Here is a 17,500-nt window from a genome sequence, read left to right on the forward strand (position 1 = left end):
ACCTCCAGGTGGGTAGGTAGGTAGGTAGGTACAAGCTGTTGCTACTGTCCCCATGCTATCTCTCTCCCTCCTACGCATCTTTCGTGAGTGGTTTGACGCTGACCTTATCTGTGGTGTGGTATGAGTGTGGTAAATGGACAGAAGGTGTGGTAGGAGTGTGGTAAATGCCTGTGGTGTGGTAGGAGTGTGGTAAATGGAAAGAGGGTGTGGTAGGAGTGTGGTAAATGGACGCACCTTTCGTGAGTGGCTTGACGGTGACTTTATCGGTGGGGGGCCCCTCCCCCCGCTGGGTGGACGCCGACACCCAGAACTGGTAGGTCTCGCGGGGGCTGACCCCCTCAGCCACGTACGTCGTCTCTCCAGGACCCACTGTACGGCCAGGCAGGGCACGCTGGGGGGAGGCGGGGAGATGAGGAGACAGGCTAAGGACACACTACGAGAGAGGAAGAAGACTACAAGAGGGTAGGCAGGAGACACACTATAAGAGGGGAGGCAGAAGGAGGCAGGCTATGAGAGGGGAGGCAGAAGGAGGCAGGCTATGAGAGGGGAGGCAGAAGGAGGCAGGCTATGAGAGGGGAGGCAGAAGGAGGAAGGCTATGAGAGAAAAAGGTCTCGTGTGGACTGACTGGAGATGAGTGGAGAGCTGTGATGTCAGATGTGGAGATAAGTGGAGAGACAGGGAGTGAATGGAGAGACAGATAATTGTGGAGAGACAGGGAGATGTGTGTGTGTGGGGGGGGGGGCAGAGAGATGAGAAGATGAGTGACGTGGTGATAAGTGGAGATGGGTGGAGAGTTGTGGAGATGAGTGGAGAGTTGTGGAAATGAGTGGAGAGTTGTAGAGATGAGTGGAGAGTTGTAGAGATGAGTGGAGAGTTGTGGAGATGAGTGGAGAGTTGTAGAGATGAGTGGAGAGTTGTAGAGATGAGTGGAGAGTTGTGGAGATGTGTGGAGAGTTGTGGAGATGAATGGAGAGTTGTGGAGATGTGTGGAGATGAGTGGAGAGTTGTGGAGATGAGTGGGGAGTTGTGGAGATGAATGGAGAGTTGTGGAGATGAGTGGAGAGTTGTGGAGATGAGTGGGGAGTTGTGGAGATGAGTGGAAGGTTGTGGAGATGAGTGGAGAGTTGCGGAGATGAGTGGAGAGTTGTGGAGATGAGTGGAGAGTTGTGGAGATGAGTGGAAGGTTGTGGAGATGAGTGGAGAGTTGTGGAGATGAGTGGGGAGTTGTGGAGATGAGTGGAGAGTTGCGGAGATGAGTGGAGAGTTGTGGAGATGAGTGGAAGGTTGTGGAGATGAGTGGAGAGTTGTGGAGATGACTGGAAGGTTGTGGAGATGAGTGGAGAGTTGTGGAGATCAGTGGAGAGTTGTGGAGATAAGTAGAGAGACAGGGAGATGAGTGGAGAGTTGTGGAGATGAGTGGAGAGTTGTGGAGATGAGTGGAGAGTTGTGGAGATAAGTAGAGAGACAGGGAGATGAGTGGAGAGTTGTGGAGATGAGTGGAGAGTTGTGGAGATAAGTAGAGAGACAGGGAGATGAGTGGAGAGTTGTGGAGAGTTGTGGAGATGAGTGGAGAGTTGCAGAGATGAGTGGAGAGATGTGGAGATGAGTGGAGAGTTGTGGAGATGAGTGGGGAGATGTGGAGATGAGTGGAAGGTTGTGGAAATGAGTGGAGAGTTGTGACGATGAGTGGAGATGAGTAGAGAGACAGGGAGATGAGTGGAGAGTTGTGGAGATGAGTGGGGAGTTGTGGAGATGAGTGGAGAGTTGTGGAGATGGGTGGAGAGTTGTGGAGATGAGTGGAAGGGTGTGGAGATGAGTGGAGAGTTGTGGAGATGAGTGGATAGTTGTGGAGATGAGTGGATAGTTGTGGAGAGACAGGGAAATGTTTGGAGAGAGAGGAAGATGAGTGGAGATGAGCTGATAGATACATAGATAGATAGATAGATATATACTTGTCTCTGTACATCACTGATCTGAAGGGGTTAAGGAAGTAAACATAGATGCTGCCAGAGATCGAGTGGCAGAGTTGTGCAAAGAATCATACTGTCTATCTATCTACTGTCAGACGCCCTAATCTCGTAAGGGGTGGCCACAAACAAACCGTCTCCATGTTCCCCTGTCCCCTGCCATTTCACTGCCCTGCTCCCAGCTCACACCCCCCTCTCACATATACCTCTCCACTCCATCCCTCCATCTCATCCTTGGCCTCCCCCTCCCTCTCCCCCCCTCCACCTCCATCACATACACTCCTCGTTAGTCTCTCCTCCCCTCTCCCCACCCTTTTTTCCAGTCTTCTTCTCATTCAATTCTTTCCTTCTGTTAATCATCTTTCCTCCACTCCTCTTTCCCTCACCTCTCTCTCCCTCCCTCCCTCCCTCTCTCTCTCTCTCTCTCTCTCTTCCCTCCCTATCTCCCTCCCACTCCACTCACCCTCACATTCTGTCTCTCTCTTCCTTCCCTCTCTCTCTCTTTTTCCTCCTTCCCTCCCTTTTTCCCTCCCTCCCTCTCCCTCCCATCCTCAGCCTCCCTCTCCCTCTCACCCTCTTCTGCGCTGTGGTGATGGCCAGGTAGAGGGAGTACTTGGTCAGGACGCCTCCCTCTCTCTCTCCTTTCCTCCCTCTCTCTCTCTCTCTCTCTCTCTTCCCTCCCTCTCTCTCTCCTCTCTCTCTCTCTCTCCATTCGTCCTCAGATTCTCACTCTCAATTCCCCCCTCCCCTCTCTTTTATCTCCCTCTCTCCCTGTCTTTCCCTTGCTCTCCCCTTCCCTCCCTCCCTCCCTCCCTCTCTCCCACTCCCCTCATCCTCAGCCTGCCTCTCCCCCTCACCCTCTTCTGTGCTGTAGTGATGGCCATGTACACGGTGTACTTGGTCAGGACGCCGTTGACCTTGTGCGGGGGGAGCCAGGTCACCAGGATCGTGTTGCTGGAGCTGACCACCGCCTTGACCCCGGCAGGTGCGTCAGGAACTGTGAGAAAATAATAATAATAATAATAATAATAATAATAATAATAATAAATACAAATAAAGAAAGTGAGACAGGAGGCAAGGGAACATTATCACTATCACTATTATCATTATCATCATCATCACTATCACTATTATCATCATCATCATCACTATTATTATTATTATTTTCATCATCATCATCATTTTAAGTCTTCCAAACCCACCTCTACCTACCATCTATCCCTGCCTGCCTAACCTTACCCCCTGCCTAACCCTGCCTTATCCTCCACACTACCAATGCCTCAGGTTAACCTAGTGTGACCCCTGCCTCCCTCTCTGCCTACCACACACTCTCTCCCTGCCTAACCCTGCCACACCACCCCTGCCTCTACCATCCGAACCTTACCCCTGCCTAACCATACCACCCTAACGCAATGCCTACCCTCCTTGCAATCTCTGCCTACACTTTCGGGCTGACGTGGGCTGCCTCTACACGAATACAACTTCACTTCATGCGATGAGTGGATGGAAACTGGTCGGATCCACTGTTAAAATATAAGTGTATCAACTCTGGAACTGTCTCTCTCTGTCTGTATTTCCTACTGCCTATGACCTCCAGTGTAGGTAGGTAGGTAGGAAAGTTAACCAATACTCCCAGTCCTTCATGTATGCAACAGGTCAACTCTGGAACTGTCTTCCTCTGTCTGTATTTCCTACTTCCTATGACCTCCAGTGTAGGTAGGTAGGTAGGTAGGTAAGTCAGCCAATACCTCCAGTCCTTCATTTATGCAACAGGTCAACTCTGGAACTGCCCTCTGTCTGCAATTCGTACTGCCTATGACCTCCAGTCTTTCAAACGCAGTGTGTCCAGGCATCTCAAAATGAACGCATCTTGAATTTGGCTGTTATCTTTTGGTTTTTCTTGGAGGGAACAATATGTGGGCTTCTGGCCTTGGGTTCCTTCTTCCTTGTATTAAAAAAAAGGGTCCTAGATATATCTGATAGTAATCTAACTAGTAATTCTTTCTAAGCAGCTATACCCCAAAACAAATCCACTCAAACCTCGATTTAAGGGACGAAATGGAGTACCAACTTGTCCCTTAATTGCAAATGTCCCTTACTTGACAATGTCCCTTACTTGCAAATGTCCCTTACTTGCAAATGTCCCTTACTTGCAAATGTCCCTTACTTGCCAATGTCCCTTACTTGCCAATGTCCCTTACTTGCCAATGTCCCTTACTTGCCAATGTCCCTTACTTGCCAATGTCCCTTACTTGACAATGTCCCTTACTTGACAATGTCCCTTACTTGACAATGTCCCTTACTTGACAATGTCCCTTACTTGACAATGTCCCTTACTTGACAATGTCCCTTACTTGACAATGTCCCTTACTTGACTCTGTCCCTTACTTGACACTGTCCCTTACTTGACACTGTCCCTTACTTGACACTGTCCCTTACTTGACACTGTCCCTTACTTGACAATGTCCCTTACTTGACAATGTCCCTTACTTGACAATGTCCCTTACTTGACACTGTCCCTTACTTGAAACTGTCCCTTACTTGATAATGTCCCTTACTTGACAATGTCCCTTACTTGATAATGTCCCTTGTTTTACCACATATAAAGACGATCTGATTATGAAATGCAATGATTGTTTCACTTATCTTATTTATATGATTATGAATATTATTTTATGGGTACTGTATAAAGAAACATATTAATGTGTATAACCTAGACATTATTTATCATTTTTGAATGGTCTTGTCCGTTTGTCAGGTAGAATATGGTATCCCTTAAATCCAAAATCCCTTTAATCTCCTTGGCTCCTAATCCTACCTTCCTAACCCTAATCCTGCCTTCCTGATCCTGATCTCCTTGGTTACTAATCCCGCCTCACCGTCCTGTAGTGTCCTGCAGTATATGGGTGTGGACGGGACGCCATCTCCTGCGCTGGTGTACGCCAGGACGCTGATGCTGTAATTCGTGTACTTCTCCAGGCTGAAGATATTCGTGCTCTCCGCTGCCGTCTCCACTTGTAGCTCCTCGTCTGTGGTGGTGGTGGTGGCGGCGGTGGTGGTGGGGGAAATAAGAGTAATTATTATAAATAATGTTATAAATTCATGTTTTAAATACAACCTTCATTGTACAGACAGACACAACTTCCTGCAGCTCCTCGTCTAGGGTAGGGCGGGGGACATAAGAAATAATTAAGTAGTCTATGTATTCAGCAGCAGTAGATATTCTAACTACTCAGCAGTAGGTGTGTACAGTATGTGGCACAGTATATGATACAGTGTGTGGTACAGTGCAGTCAAGTCGCCTATGGCACACACTTCTATGGCACGGCAAGGTGCCATGGCTGAAAATGGGGACTTTGGGTGAATGTCCAGAACCAAATTCCATTTTTCCCATAAGTTTAGTTATTTGTATGACACGGTTTTGTATGGCACGGGCTTGGCGACCTGACTGTATGCGGTGACACTTAATAAGACTGTCACCCACCGGAGTACTCAGCAGCGGGCGTGTACAGGATGCGGTAGCCCTTGATGAGGCCGTTCTGGCCACGTACAGGGGGCGGCCGCCACGCCACCGACATGCTCTGCGGGGATGTGGCCTCGCACCGGATGGTCTCGGGAGGGAGGCTGGGCGCTGGGTGGGAAAAACACACAGAAAAAAACATTAAGAAAAACATTTAAAATATTACGAAAAATAAAAAACAAGACAAAAACAACTATCATTAAAAAACATCAACAAAAACAAATATCAAAAATAAAAAACAAAAACAAAACTAAAAAAAACAAAAACAAAGACAAAAAAAACACGGCCATCTTAACCCCTCCAATCCAGTTCCTCGCTTGACTGTTATTTGCTGCGTTTGTTTGTTTGTTTTTTGTTTACCTGGGTATGGTGGAATGAAAATGATGATGATGATGATGACGAAAATGATAATGATGATGGTGATGTGGTGATATGACTAAAGTGATGATGATGATGATGATAATGATGGTGATGATGTTGGTGGTGATGATTGTAATGATGATGATGACTAAAATGATAATAATGGTGATGATAACTACAATGATGATGGTGATGATGATGATGATACTGAAGAAGGCCAGAGTGATGATGATGATGATGACAATATTAATGATGACTACCTACACCAACGACCACTACACCCCACCACAACACTGTACACCCCCTTACCGTCCTCCTGTGTAGTGGCGATCTCCGGGGGGGAGAGGGGTCCGGCCCCCCTCGCGTTAAAAGCCTGCAGCACCACTTCATACCGAGTGTATTGCTGGAGACCCGAGAGTGTAGTGGAGCCCCCGTAGGCCGAACCGATCTGTGTAGAGGGTGTAGGTGTATCAAAGCTGTCCGGGGGGGAGGAGGAGGGGGGGAGGAGGAGGAGGAGGAGGAGGAGGAGGAGGGGGAGGAGGAGGGGGAGGAGGAGGGGGAGGAGAAGTGTATCAGTACTACCTGTGGATGATGATATAAGTGTACTGGACCAATGTTGAAGGTGTAAGTGTACCGGAGCAATTTGGTGAGGTGTACTGGTGCACTGGAGCTGTATGTACATGAAGGTGTAGGTGTAGAGGAGAAAAATGCAGACGAGAGTGTACTGGAACTAAGTGGACATGGGTGTATGTGTACTGATGCTGTGTGTGGAGGTGTATGTGTATTGATGCTGTGTGTGGAAGGAGGTGTAAGTGTAATGATGCTGTGTGTGGAAGGAGGTGTAAGTGTAATGATGCTGTGTGTGGAAGGAGGTGTAAGTGTAATGATGCTGTGTGTGGAAGGAGGTGTAAGTGTAATGATGCTGTGTGTGGAAGGAGGTGTAAGTGTAATGATGCTGTGTGTGGAAGGAGGTGTAAGTGTAATGATGCTGTGTGTGCAGGTGTATGTGTACTGATGCTGTGTGTGGAGGTGTATGTGTATTGATGCTGTGTGTGGAAGAAGGTGTAGGTGTAGAGGAGCAATAGGTAGACGAGGGTGTGGCGAAAATACCTGTAGAGAGCGAGCAAGTGTACCGGAGCAATCTCTTAAGGTGTGTAGGTGTATTGGGGCTGTTTGTAGAAGAGGGTGTAGGTGTAGCGGGGCAATAGGTAGACGAGGGTGTAGCGAAAGTATCTGTAGAGAGGGTGTAAGTGTACTGGAGCTGCCTGTGGATGAGGTATAAGTGTATCAGGGCAAAGTGTAGGTGAGTGTACGTGTATGGAAGCAAGCTATGGAGAGGGTGTATGTGTATTGTGTTCTGTGTCTTCCTTATATGAAGTTTGTGGAGGAGGAGGAGGAGGAGGAGGAGTGGTGGTAGTAGTAGTAGTAGTGGTGGTGGTAGTAGTAGTGGTTGTACCTGGATAAAATAATTCCTCCATCCATCACATCTCTCGCTCTCTCACAACAGTCTGGAAGTTGTAGTATCTCTCTCTCTCTCTCTCCCTCTCTTCTCTCTCTCACCTCAACAGTCTGGAAGTTATAGCCTCTCTCTCTCTCCCTCTCTCACCTCAACAGTCTGAAAGTTGTAGTCTCTCTCTCTCTCTCCCTCTCTCTCACTCCCTCCCCCTCTCTCACCTCGACGGTCTGGAAGTTGTAGTCAGCGGCGTGTGCGTGTGTGCGGTATCCCACGTAGTAACCCATAATATTGCCGTTCCACAACTCCCGTGCGGGCGGCTCCCAGCTCACGCGTAGAGACGTTGACGATTCCGCTGTCACACGCACGTCTAAGGGCGGCCCGGAAGGCTCTGTGGGTTGGGGGGAGGACAGATTGATTACCTTTGGCTAGATTATGCTTAACTGATTTGCTTCACATGGTATTATATTCTTCTTGTGTCTGCCCTCCTCTCTTACTTCCTCCTTTCCTTCTCCTCTCTTCCTACTTCTCCCTTTCCTCCTCCTCCTCCTCTCTTCCTACTTCTCTCCCTCTCTCTCTCTTACTCACCCTCCTCCTCCGTGGCTGCCTGTATCACCTCGGAGGCCTTGCCCAACCCCAGCGTGTTCTGTGCGGTCACGTGAAGGTGGTAGGTGGTGGCGGGGGTCAGGTCGTGGATCACCCCCTCTGTCTGGTCGCCTGGTACACTCAGACGCTCTGGTACCGCTGGCCAGGGCTCTGTGGTAGGTGTGGTAGCAGTGGTTGTAATGGTACTGGCGGTGGTAGTGGTACTCTGTCTATCATTAATCAATCTACTCTGTCTATCTATCTCATTAATCCATCTACTCTGTCTATCTCATTAATCCATCTACTCTCTCTCTCTCTCTCTCTCCCCTCCCTCCCTCCCTCTCCCTGTCTGTGTGTCTGTCTGTCTCTCATTAATCTATCTATCTACTCTCTGTCCATCTGTCTGCCTGCCTGCCTGTCTGTCTCTCCCTCCTTCTCTCCCCCTCCCCTCCCTCCCTCCCTCTCTCCTCTCTGTCTTTCTCTCTCCCTCTCCCCTCTCTCACTCCCTTCCTCTCCCTGTCTGTCTATATCTCATTAATCTATCTATCTACTCGCTGTCTATCTGTCTGCTTGTCTGCCTGCCTGTCTGTCTCTCTCCCTCCCTCCTTCTCTCTCCTCTCTGTCTGTCTCTCTTCCTCCTTCTCTCCCCCATCCCTCTCCCTGTCTGTCTACCTCTCATTAATCTATCTATGTACTCGCTGTCTGTCTCTCCCTCTCACCTGGCGCCAGTTTGTCCTGAATGATGTAGTTGTGTATGGGGTTTGTCTGTCTGTCTCTCCTCATCCATCCATCTATCCTCTGTCTCTCTCCCTCTCCCCTCCCCCCCTTTCTCTATGTCTCTCTCTCTCCCTCCCTCTCTGTATCTCTCTCTCTCTCCCTCTCTCCTGACGCCAGCTTGTACAGTATGATGTAGTTCTGTAAGGGGTCGTTGCCGTTGTAAGGAGCCCTGTCTCTCTTTCCCCCCTCCCCTCCCTCCCTCTCTCCTCTCTGTCTTTCTCCCTCCCTCTCTCCCTCCCTCTCACCTGACGCCAGCTTGTACTGAATGATGTAGTTCTGGATGGGGTCGTTGCCGTTGTAAGGAGCCATCCAGGAGAGCTTCACCCTCCGGCTATGCGTCTCCACCACACGTAGATTCTTGGGCTGCTCCGGCTCCTCTGCCCACGTAAAGAGTATTGTGGTGAAAAGAATGACAATGACAACCACACCACAATAGATTACCACACAACCATACCACAACCACCACACCAGTACCACAACCACCACATCAACATCACACACCAGTATCACAACCACAACCACCACATCATCATCACCCACCACTACCACAACTACAACACCACCACTAACACACCACTACCACCACACAACCATACCACAACCACAACACCACACCAGTACCACAACCACAACCACTACATCAATGCTACACCCACCACTACCACAACCACAACCACCACATCAATGCTACACCCACCACTACCACAACAAACCACAAGCACCACATCAACACTACAGTCACCACTACCACAACCACCACATCAATACTACACCCACCACTACCACAACCACCACATCAACACCACTACCACAACCACACCACATCACCACTACTACAACCACACCACAACCACCACAGCCACCACTACCACAACCACCACACCACCACAATACCCACCCTGTACAACCAACTCGATGTTTCTAGTGTCACGCCCAAAGGCATTCGCGGCGTGGCACGTGTAGGTGGCGGAGTGTGTGCGCGCTGTGGACGTGAGGCTGAGGCGTGACGTAAACCCTTCCTCGCTCGTCTCCTCCCGAACCTCCACCCTGTGAGGAAGAGGAAGAGGAGGAGGAAGAGGGAGCAGGAGAGGAGGAGGAGGAGTAGGTAGAGGAAGTAGGAAGAGGGAAGAGGAGGAGGAAGTGTGTATGGGTGAATTGTCATTATTATTATTATTATTATAAGGAAATACATACAGAAAATGGATGGGAACCTAAACACACACACACACACACACACACATCCACAAGCCCAGACTGACACACACATAGATAGTTGTACAGACTGAAGATACACACACACACACACACACACACTCACATCCTATCAGCGTGGGGGTCTAGTCTCCTGCCATCCACACACACACACACACACACACACACTCACATCCTATCAGCGTGGGGGTCGAGTCTCCTGCCATCCACACACACACACACACAAACACACACACACACACACACACACACACACGCACACACACACACACTCACATCCTATCAGCGTGCGGGTCGAGTCTCCTGCCATCCACGGACCACAGGATATCAATGGGGCGATCACCACGCGCAGGACACAGCAGCTCGGCACTCTTGCCCTTCCTCACCACCACGCGTCCCAGCTTCTCCGGGAAATGGGCTGGCGCTGGAAATAGATAGATAGATAGACAGATAGATAGGAGTGATAGATTGATATGTAGACAGACTGAGAGAATAAAAGGTTGAATAAGTGATAGATAGATAAAATGAGTGATATTGCTTATTCCATGTATCATACAACTCTCTGTCTGTCTGCCTCCCTTACTCTCTCCCTCTGCTTTTCCCTCCCCCTCTCTCTCTCTCTGCCTCACCAGTATTCTCACTCTCTCTCACAGACAATCTTACTCTCTCTCTCTGTCTCTACGGTACTTTCACACCCTCTCTCACTCTCTCTAATCTCACAAAAAAGCTACAGATAAGAGACATACCATTCACAGTAAGACAGACGACCTTGCTCTCCCTCTCTCTGTTTCTCCCTCCCTCCTTCCTTCTCTCCCTTCCTCTCTCTCTATTTCTCCCTCCCTCCCTATCTCTCTACCTCTACAGTAATCTCACACTCTCTCCCTCCCTCCCTCTCTCTCACTCTCTCTAAACTCACAAAAAAACTAGAGATAAGAGCCATACCATTCACAGTAAGACAGACGACCTTTCTCTCTTCGTCCCTCCTTCTCTCTCTGTTTCTCCCTCCCTCTCTCCCTCTCTCTCTACCTCTACAGCACTTTCACACCCTCTCTCTCCCCCTCCCTCTCTCTCCCTCTCTCTCAACTCACCATTAACAGTCAGGTAGACCACCTTGCTCAGTCCCGCGCCTATCCCATTGTGCGCCTGACATAGGTACATGCCCTCCATGGACTTCTGTACATGACGAAGCACTACCGACCCGTTCCCCAGCACCTCCACCCCAGCACCGTACTGCAGGCCCTGGTACTCCCCCTGGCGGCGCTTGGTGCTGATCAGGATGCTGCCGCCGTCGTTGTCGTCTGTAGGGGGGGGGGTGATTAGAGTTAATTATATCGATTATTATTGTCATTACTGTTATCATCAATGTCATTATCTCCACTGTCATCATTAGTTTCATCACTGTTATTATCGTGACCTTCATCTTCATCATCACTGTTATCATTATCTTCATCATCATCATCATTATTCTCATCACCATCATCATTATCATCACCATCACCATTATCATCTTCAGCATCATCATCATTATCATCATCATCATCATTTTCCTTATCATCATCATTATTATTATCTTCCATGTCATTATCATCTTCATCGTCATCACCATCACCGTCAACATCATCACTGCTCATCAAAATTAGTGATGATGATGATAGTGATGAAGATAAAAATGAAGACAACACCACCACAATCACCACCAATTCCAACACTCACCACCACCACCACAATCACCACCAATTCCAACACTCACCACCACCACCACAATCACCACCAATTCCAACACTCACCACCACCACCACAATCACCACCAATTCCAACACTCACCACCACCACTTCCCACACTCACCACCACCACCACCACCACTTCCCACACTCACCACCACCACCACCACCACTTCCCACACTCACCACCACCACCACCACCACTTCCCACACTCACCACCACCACCACCACCACTTCCCACACTCACCAACACCACCACCATCACCACTTCCCACACTCACCACCACCACTTCCAACACTCACCACCACCACCACCACTTCCAACACTCACCACCACCACCACCACCACTTCCCACACTCACCAACACCACCACCATCACCACTTCCCACACTCACCACCACCACTTCCAACACTCACCACCACCACCACCACTTCCCACACTCACCACCACCACCACCACTTCCAACACTCACCACCACCACCACCACCACCACTTCCAACACTCACCACCACCACCACCACCACTTCCCACACTCACCACCACCACCACCACTTCCAACACTCACCACCACCACCACCACCACCACTTCCAACACTCACCACCACCACCACCACCACCACTTCCAACACTCACCACCACCACCACCACTTCCCACACTCACCACCACCACCACCACTTCCAACACTCACCACCACCACCACCACCACCACTTCCCACACTCACCACCACCACCACCACTTCCCACACTCACCACCACCACCACCACTTCCCACACTCACCACCACCACCACCACCACTTCCCACACTCACCACCACCACCACCACCACTTCCCACACTCACCACCACCACTTCCCACACTCACCAACACCACCACCATCACCACTTCCCACACTCACCACCACCACTTCCAACACTCACCACCACCACCACCACTTCCAACACTCACCACCACCACCACCACCACTTCCCACACTCACCAACACCACCACCATCACCACTTCCCACACTCACCACCACCACTTCCAACACTCACCACCACCACCACCACTTCCCACACTCACCACCACCACCACCACTTCCAACACTCACCACCACCACCACCACCACCACTTCCAACACTCACCACCACCACCACCACCACTTCCCACACTCACCACCACCACCACCACTTCCAACACTCACCACCACCACCACCACCACCACTTCCAACACTCACCACCACCACCACCACTTCCCACACTCACCACCACCACCACCACTTCCAACACTCACCACCACCACCACCACCACCACTTCCAACACTCACCACCACCACCACCACTTCCCACACTCACCACCACCACCACCACTTCCAACACTCACCACCACCACCACTAACACTTCCCACACTCACCACCACCACCAGTTCCAACACTCACCATCACCACCACTTCCAACATTCACCACCACCACCACCACTTCCCACACTCACCAACACCACCACCATCACCACTTCCAACACTCACCACCACCACCATCACCACTTCCAACACTCACCACCACCACCATCACCACTTCCAACACTCACCACCACCACCACCACCACTTCCAACACTCACCACCACCACCACCACCACTTCCCACACTCACCACCACCACCACCAACACTTCCAACACCACCACCACCACTTCCCACACTCACCACCACCACTTCCAACACTCACCACCACCACCACCACTTCCCACACTCACCACCACCACCACCACTTCCAACACTCACCACCACCACCACCACCACCACTTCCAACACTCACCACCACCACCACCACTTCCCACACTCACCACCACCACCACCACTTCCAACACTCACCACCACCACCACCACCACCACTTCCAACACTCACCACCACCACCACTTCCAACACTCACCACCACCACCACCACCACCACCACTTCCAACACTCACCACCACCACCACCAACACCACCACTTCCCACACTCACCACCACCACTTCCCACACTCACCACCACCACCACCACCACCACTTCCCACACTCACCACCACCACTTCCCACACTCACACTCACCACCACCACCACACTCACCAGTAATCGCTTTCTTCCACGTGACGTTGGGTGTGGGGTAGCCGTCAGCCTGGCAGTTGAGCGTCACTGTGCTGCCCTGCGCCGCACCACTGTCCTGCGGCTCCGTCACCCAGTGTGGCGGAACTACAAGGGGCGGAAACAAACATCAACACCAAGTAACCAAACATAAACACTAAGTAAACAAACATAAACACTAACTTCACAATATATAAACACCCAGTAAAATATCTATAACCATGTGTGTTGATGGGAGACTGGGTTGGGTTGGGATGGGATGGGTTGGGTTGGGTTGGGTTGGGATGGGCTGGGTTGGGTTGGATTGGATTGGGATGGGATGGGATGGGATGGGTTGGGTTGGGTTGGGATGGGATGAGTTAGGATGGGATGGGTTGGGTTGGGTTGGGTTGGGCTGGGCTGGGCTGGGCTTTCTGGGCTGGGTTGTGTTGCGTATACATAAGAGGTGAAGGAGAGAGAGAGAGAGAGAGAGAGAGAGAGACAGACAGACAGACAGACAGACAGACATACTAAACACACATTCCAACACACCATTCACAGTCAGCGTGGCCGTGTAGTGTTTGGTGGCGGCTGCGTTAGAGGCCACACACGTATAGTCTCCGTTGTGGCGCGAGGAGATGCGGTCAATTACCAGCTGGGTTTGGTAATCGTCGAGTAACCGTGTGGTAATTCCCTCGTATAACGGTACAGGGCCGCCGTCTTTCTCCCACCTGCAATATACAAAGAAAAGTTGGAATACAAGGTGGAATACAAGAGGGAGTACAAGAGGGAGTACAATATTTTATAGAATACAAGATGGAGTACAAGACCCATCCATCCTTCTCCCATCTACACGATACAAAGAGAAGTTAGAATACAGAATGGAATACAAGGTGGAGTAGAAGAGGGAATACAAGAGAGAATACAAAATAAATACAACATCCATCTTTCTCCTATCTACATAATACACAGAAGCGTTGGAATACAAACTGGAATACAAAATGGAATACAAGACCCATCCATCCTTCTCCCATCTACACAATACAAAAAGAAGTTAGAATACAAAATGGAATACAAGAGGGAGTACAAGAAGGAGTACAAGATCCATCCATCCTTCCCTCATCTACGCAATACAGAGAACTGCTTATGTAGTTACTGTATCTACACTACTTTAAGGACAGAATACAAAATGGAATACAAGATGGAATACAAGAGGGAGTACAAGACTTCTACTCTCATGTTACCACTACCTAAATCTATCTATCTATCTATCTAATGCCAGACGCCATAATCCCGTAAGGGGTGGCCATTTGACTCTGAGTTATTTGTTTTACGGGGAGGGGCACTAACCCTCCACCAACCCACTTGTTGACACGTAGGGAACACGTATGGTTTGGTTATATGGTTACCACCCAGCGTTGTAAATGGCTAGGTTTGTCACTCATTACACTCCACATTACCACATTACACTCCACACACACACACGACCTAAAATAACTCTCGCTCTCTCTCTCTCTCTCTCTCTCTCTCTCTCACACACACACACACACACACACACTCTCTCTCTCTCTCTCTCTCTCTCTCTCTCTCTCACCTGAAGTTAACGGGCAGGTCACCCTCGAGGATTTGGCAGGTGAGTGAGGCGCGGTTACCTTCACTCAAGATGTTGTTGGAGAAGGAGAAAGGCATGATCTTAGGAGGCACTGTGGGTGAGACAAGGAGAGAAAAACCGTTAAGATCACAAGGAGAGAAAAACCGTTAAAACAACTCATCACTCGTCTCAAACCGTTAAGCATGATCTTGGGAGGCACTGTGGGTGAGACAAGGAGAGAAAAAACGTTAGGATCACTCGTCTCAATGGTAAAGTTCCCTAACACCTTTCCCGTAGTGATTTATTTTGCTTTCTATACTCAAGATGTTGTTGGAGGAGAAGGGCATGATCTTAGGAGGCACTGTGGGTGAGACAAGGAGAGAAAAACCGTTAAGATCACAAGGAGAAAAACCGTTAGGATCACTCGTCTCAATGGTAAAGCTCCCTAACACCTCTTCTGCTTAGTACACCCCTAACACCTCTTGTGCTTAGTACATCCCTAACACCTCTTGTGCTTAGTACATCCCTAACACCTCTTGTGCTTAGTACATCCCTAACACCTCTTCAGCTTAGTACACCCCTAACACCCCTTGTGCTTAGTACACCCCTAACACCTCTTGTGCTTAGTACATCCCTAACACCTCTTGTGCTTAGTACATCCCTAACACCTCTTGTGCTTTAGTACACCCCTAACACCTCTTGTGCTTAGTACACCCCTAACACCTCTTGTGCTTAGTACACCCCTAACACCTCTTGTGCTTAATACATCCCTAACACCTCTTGTGCTTAGTACACCCCTAACACCTCTTGTGCTTTAGTACACCCCTAACACCTCTTGTGCTGAGTACATCCCTAACACCTCTTGTGCTTAGTACACCCCTAACACCTCTTGTGCTTAATACATCCCTAACACCTCTTGTGCTTAGTACACCCCTAACACCTCTTGTGCTTAGTACATCCCTAACACCTCTTCTCTTAGTACATCCCAAACACCTCTTCTGCTTAGTACATCCCAAACACCTCTTCTGCTTAGTACACCCCTAACACCTCTTGTGCTCAGTACATCCCTAACACCTCTTGTGCTCAGTACATCCCTAACACCTCTTGTGCTTAGTACATCCCTAACACCTCTTGTGCTTAGTACATGCCTAACACCTCTTGTGCTTACTACATGCCTAACACCTCTTGTGCTTACTACATGCCTAACACCTCTTGTGCTTAATACATCCCTAACACCTCTTGTGCTTAGTACATCCCTAACACCTCTTCTGCTTAGTACACCAATTTTATACCAATATTCAAAGCAATTACAACACAGCTCATACCGAGACAAAGCCAGGCCGTGACGCACCTGTGACTGTTACGGTAACGTCCCTGGAGGCGGAGTGCCCGTGACGGTTGGCGGCGCGGCAGGTGTAGCGGCCGCCGTCACTGTCCCGCTGCGTCTGCGTCACCACCAGCGTCCCGTTGTCGAACACCCGCTGCCGGATGTCCGTAGGCAGCACCCGGCCCTCTGGGGGGGAGAGGGAGGCCGAGGATGAGATGGAGGGAAGGAGAGGGAGGCCGAGGATGAGATGGAGGGAGGGAGAGGGAGGCCGAGGATGAGATGGAGGGAAGGAGGGGGAGGCCGAGGATGAGATGGAGGGAAGGAGAGGGAGGCCGAGGATGAGATGGAGGGAGGGAGAGGGAGGCCGAGGATGAGATGGAGGGAGGGAGAGGGAGGCCGAGGATGAGATGAGGGGAAGGAGAGGGAGGCCGAGGATGAGATGGAGAGATGGTGTGGAGAGGTATATGAGAGACGATGGAAAGTGAGAGACTAACGAGCAGTTGGGAATTTAAAAGTATCTACATCTATCTATCTATCTATTTAACCACTGGCAGCAGTTGGCCCTCTGGTAGTGGAGATGGGAACTAAAAAGTGTGTCTACCTATCTATAGCCACACACACACACACACACACACACACACACACAAAACCATACAGTGACAATGGTACAAGAACTCAGTGAACACCCACCTGCATAATTACATTAGGTGGTGACATGATTAAAACTCTATCTATCTATCTATCTACTGCCAGACGCCATAAACCCGTAAGGGGTGGCCATTTGTCTTTGAGTTAGTTGTTTTACGGGGAGGGGCACTAACCCTCCACCAACCCACTTGCTGACACGTAGGGAACACGTATGGGTTGGTTATATGGTTACCACCCAGCGTTGTAAATGGTTTC

The 17,500-nt window shown here is 49.8% G+C and overlaps 1 protein-coding gene across 1 annotated transcript in view; it reads right to left on the reverse strand.

The window, feature by feature from the left end:
- Dscam4 (Down syndrome cell adhesion molecule 4) overlaps nt 1-17,500 on the reverse strand; it is a gene marked incomplete at its 5' end in the record, with an annotated part of 70,840 nt that overhangs the window by 27,711 nt on the left and 25,629 nt on the right. Inside the window, 15 exons of the mRNA XM_080267787.1 lie at nt 235-396; nt 2,828-2,965; nt 4,848-5,026; nt 5,452-5,599; nt 6,158-6,296; nt 7,523-7,692; nt 7,890-8,057; nt 8,909-9,040; nt 9,562-9,710; nt 10,152-10,299; nt 10,964-11,173; nt 13,686-13,808; nt 14,232-14,410; nt 15,274-15,382; nt 16,622-16,783. Of these exons, the coding sequence (XP_080123913.1) occupies nt 235-396; nt 2,828-2,965; nt 4,848-5,026; nt 5,452-5,599; nt 6,158-6,296; nt 7,523-7,692; nt 7,890-8,057; nt 8,909-9,040; nt 9,562-9,710; nt 10,152-10,299; nt 10,964-11,173; nt 13,686-13,808; nt 14,232-14,410; nt 15,274-15,382; nt 16,622-16,783 (2,316 nt within the window). The remainder of the gene's footprint in view (nt 1-234; nt 397-2,827; nt 2,966-4,847; nt 5,027-5,451; nt 5,600-6,157; nt 6,297-7,522; nt 7,693-7,889; nt 8,058-8,908; nt 9,041-9,561; nt 9,711-10,151; nt 10,300-10,963; nt 11,174-13,685; nt 13,809-14,231; nt 14,411-15,273; nt 15,383-16,621; nt 16,784-17,500) is intronic.

Source organism: Coenobita brevimanus, chromosome 3 (genome assembly GCF_032717465.1).
Source record: "Coenobita brevimanus isolate Jiangsu-jjx chromosome 3, ASM3271746v2, whole genome shotgun sequence".
In the NCBI taxonomy this organism is placed as follows: domain Eukaryota; kingdom Metazoa; phylum Arthropoda; class Malacostraca; order Decapoda; family Coenobitidae; genus Coenobita; species Coenobita brevimanus.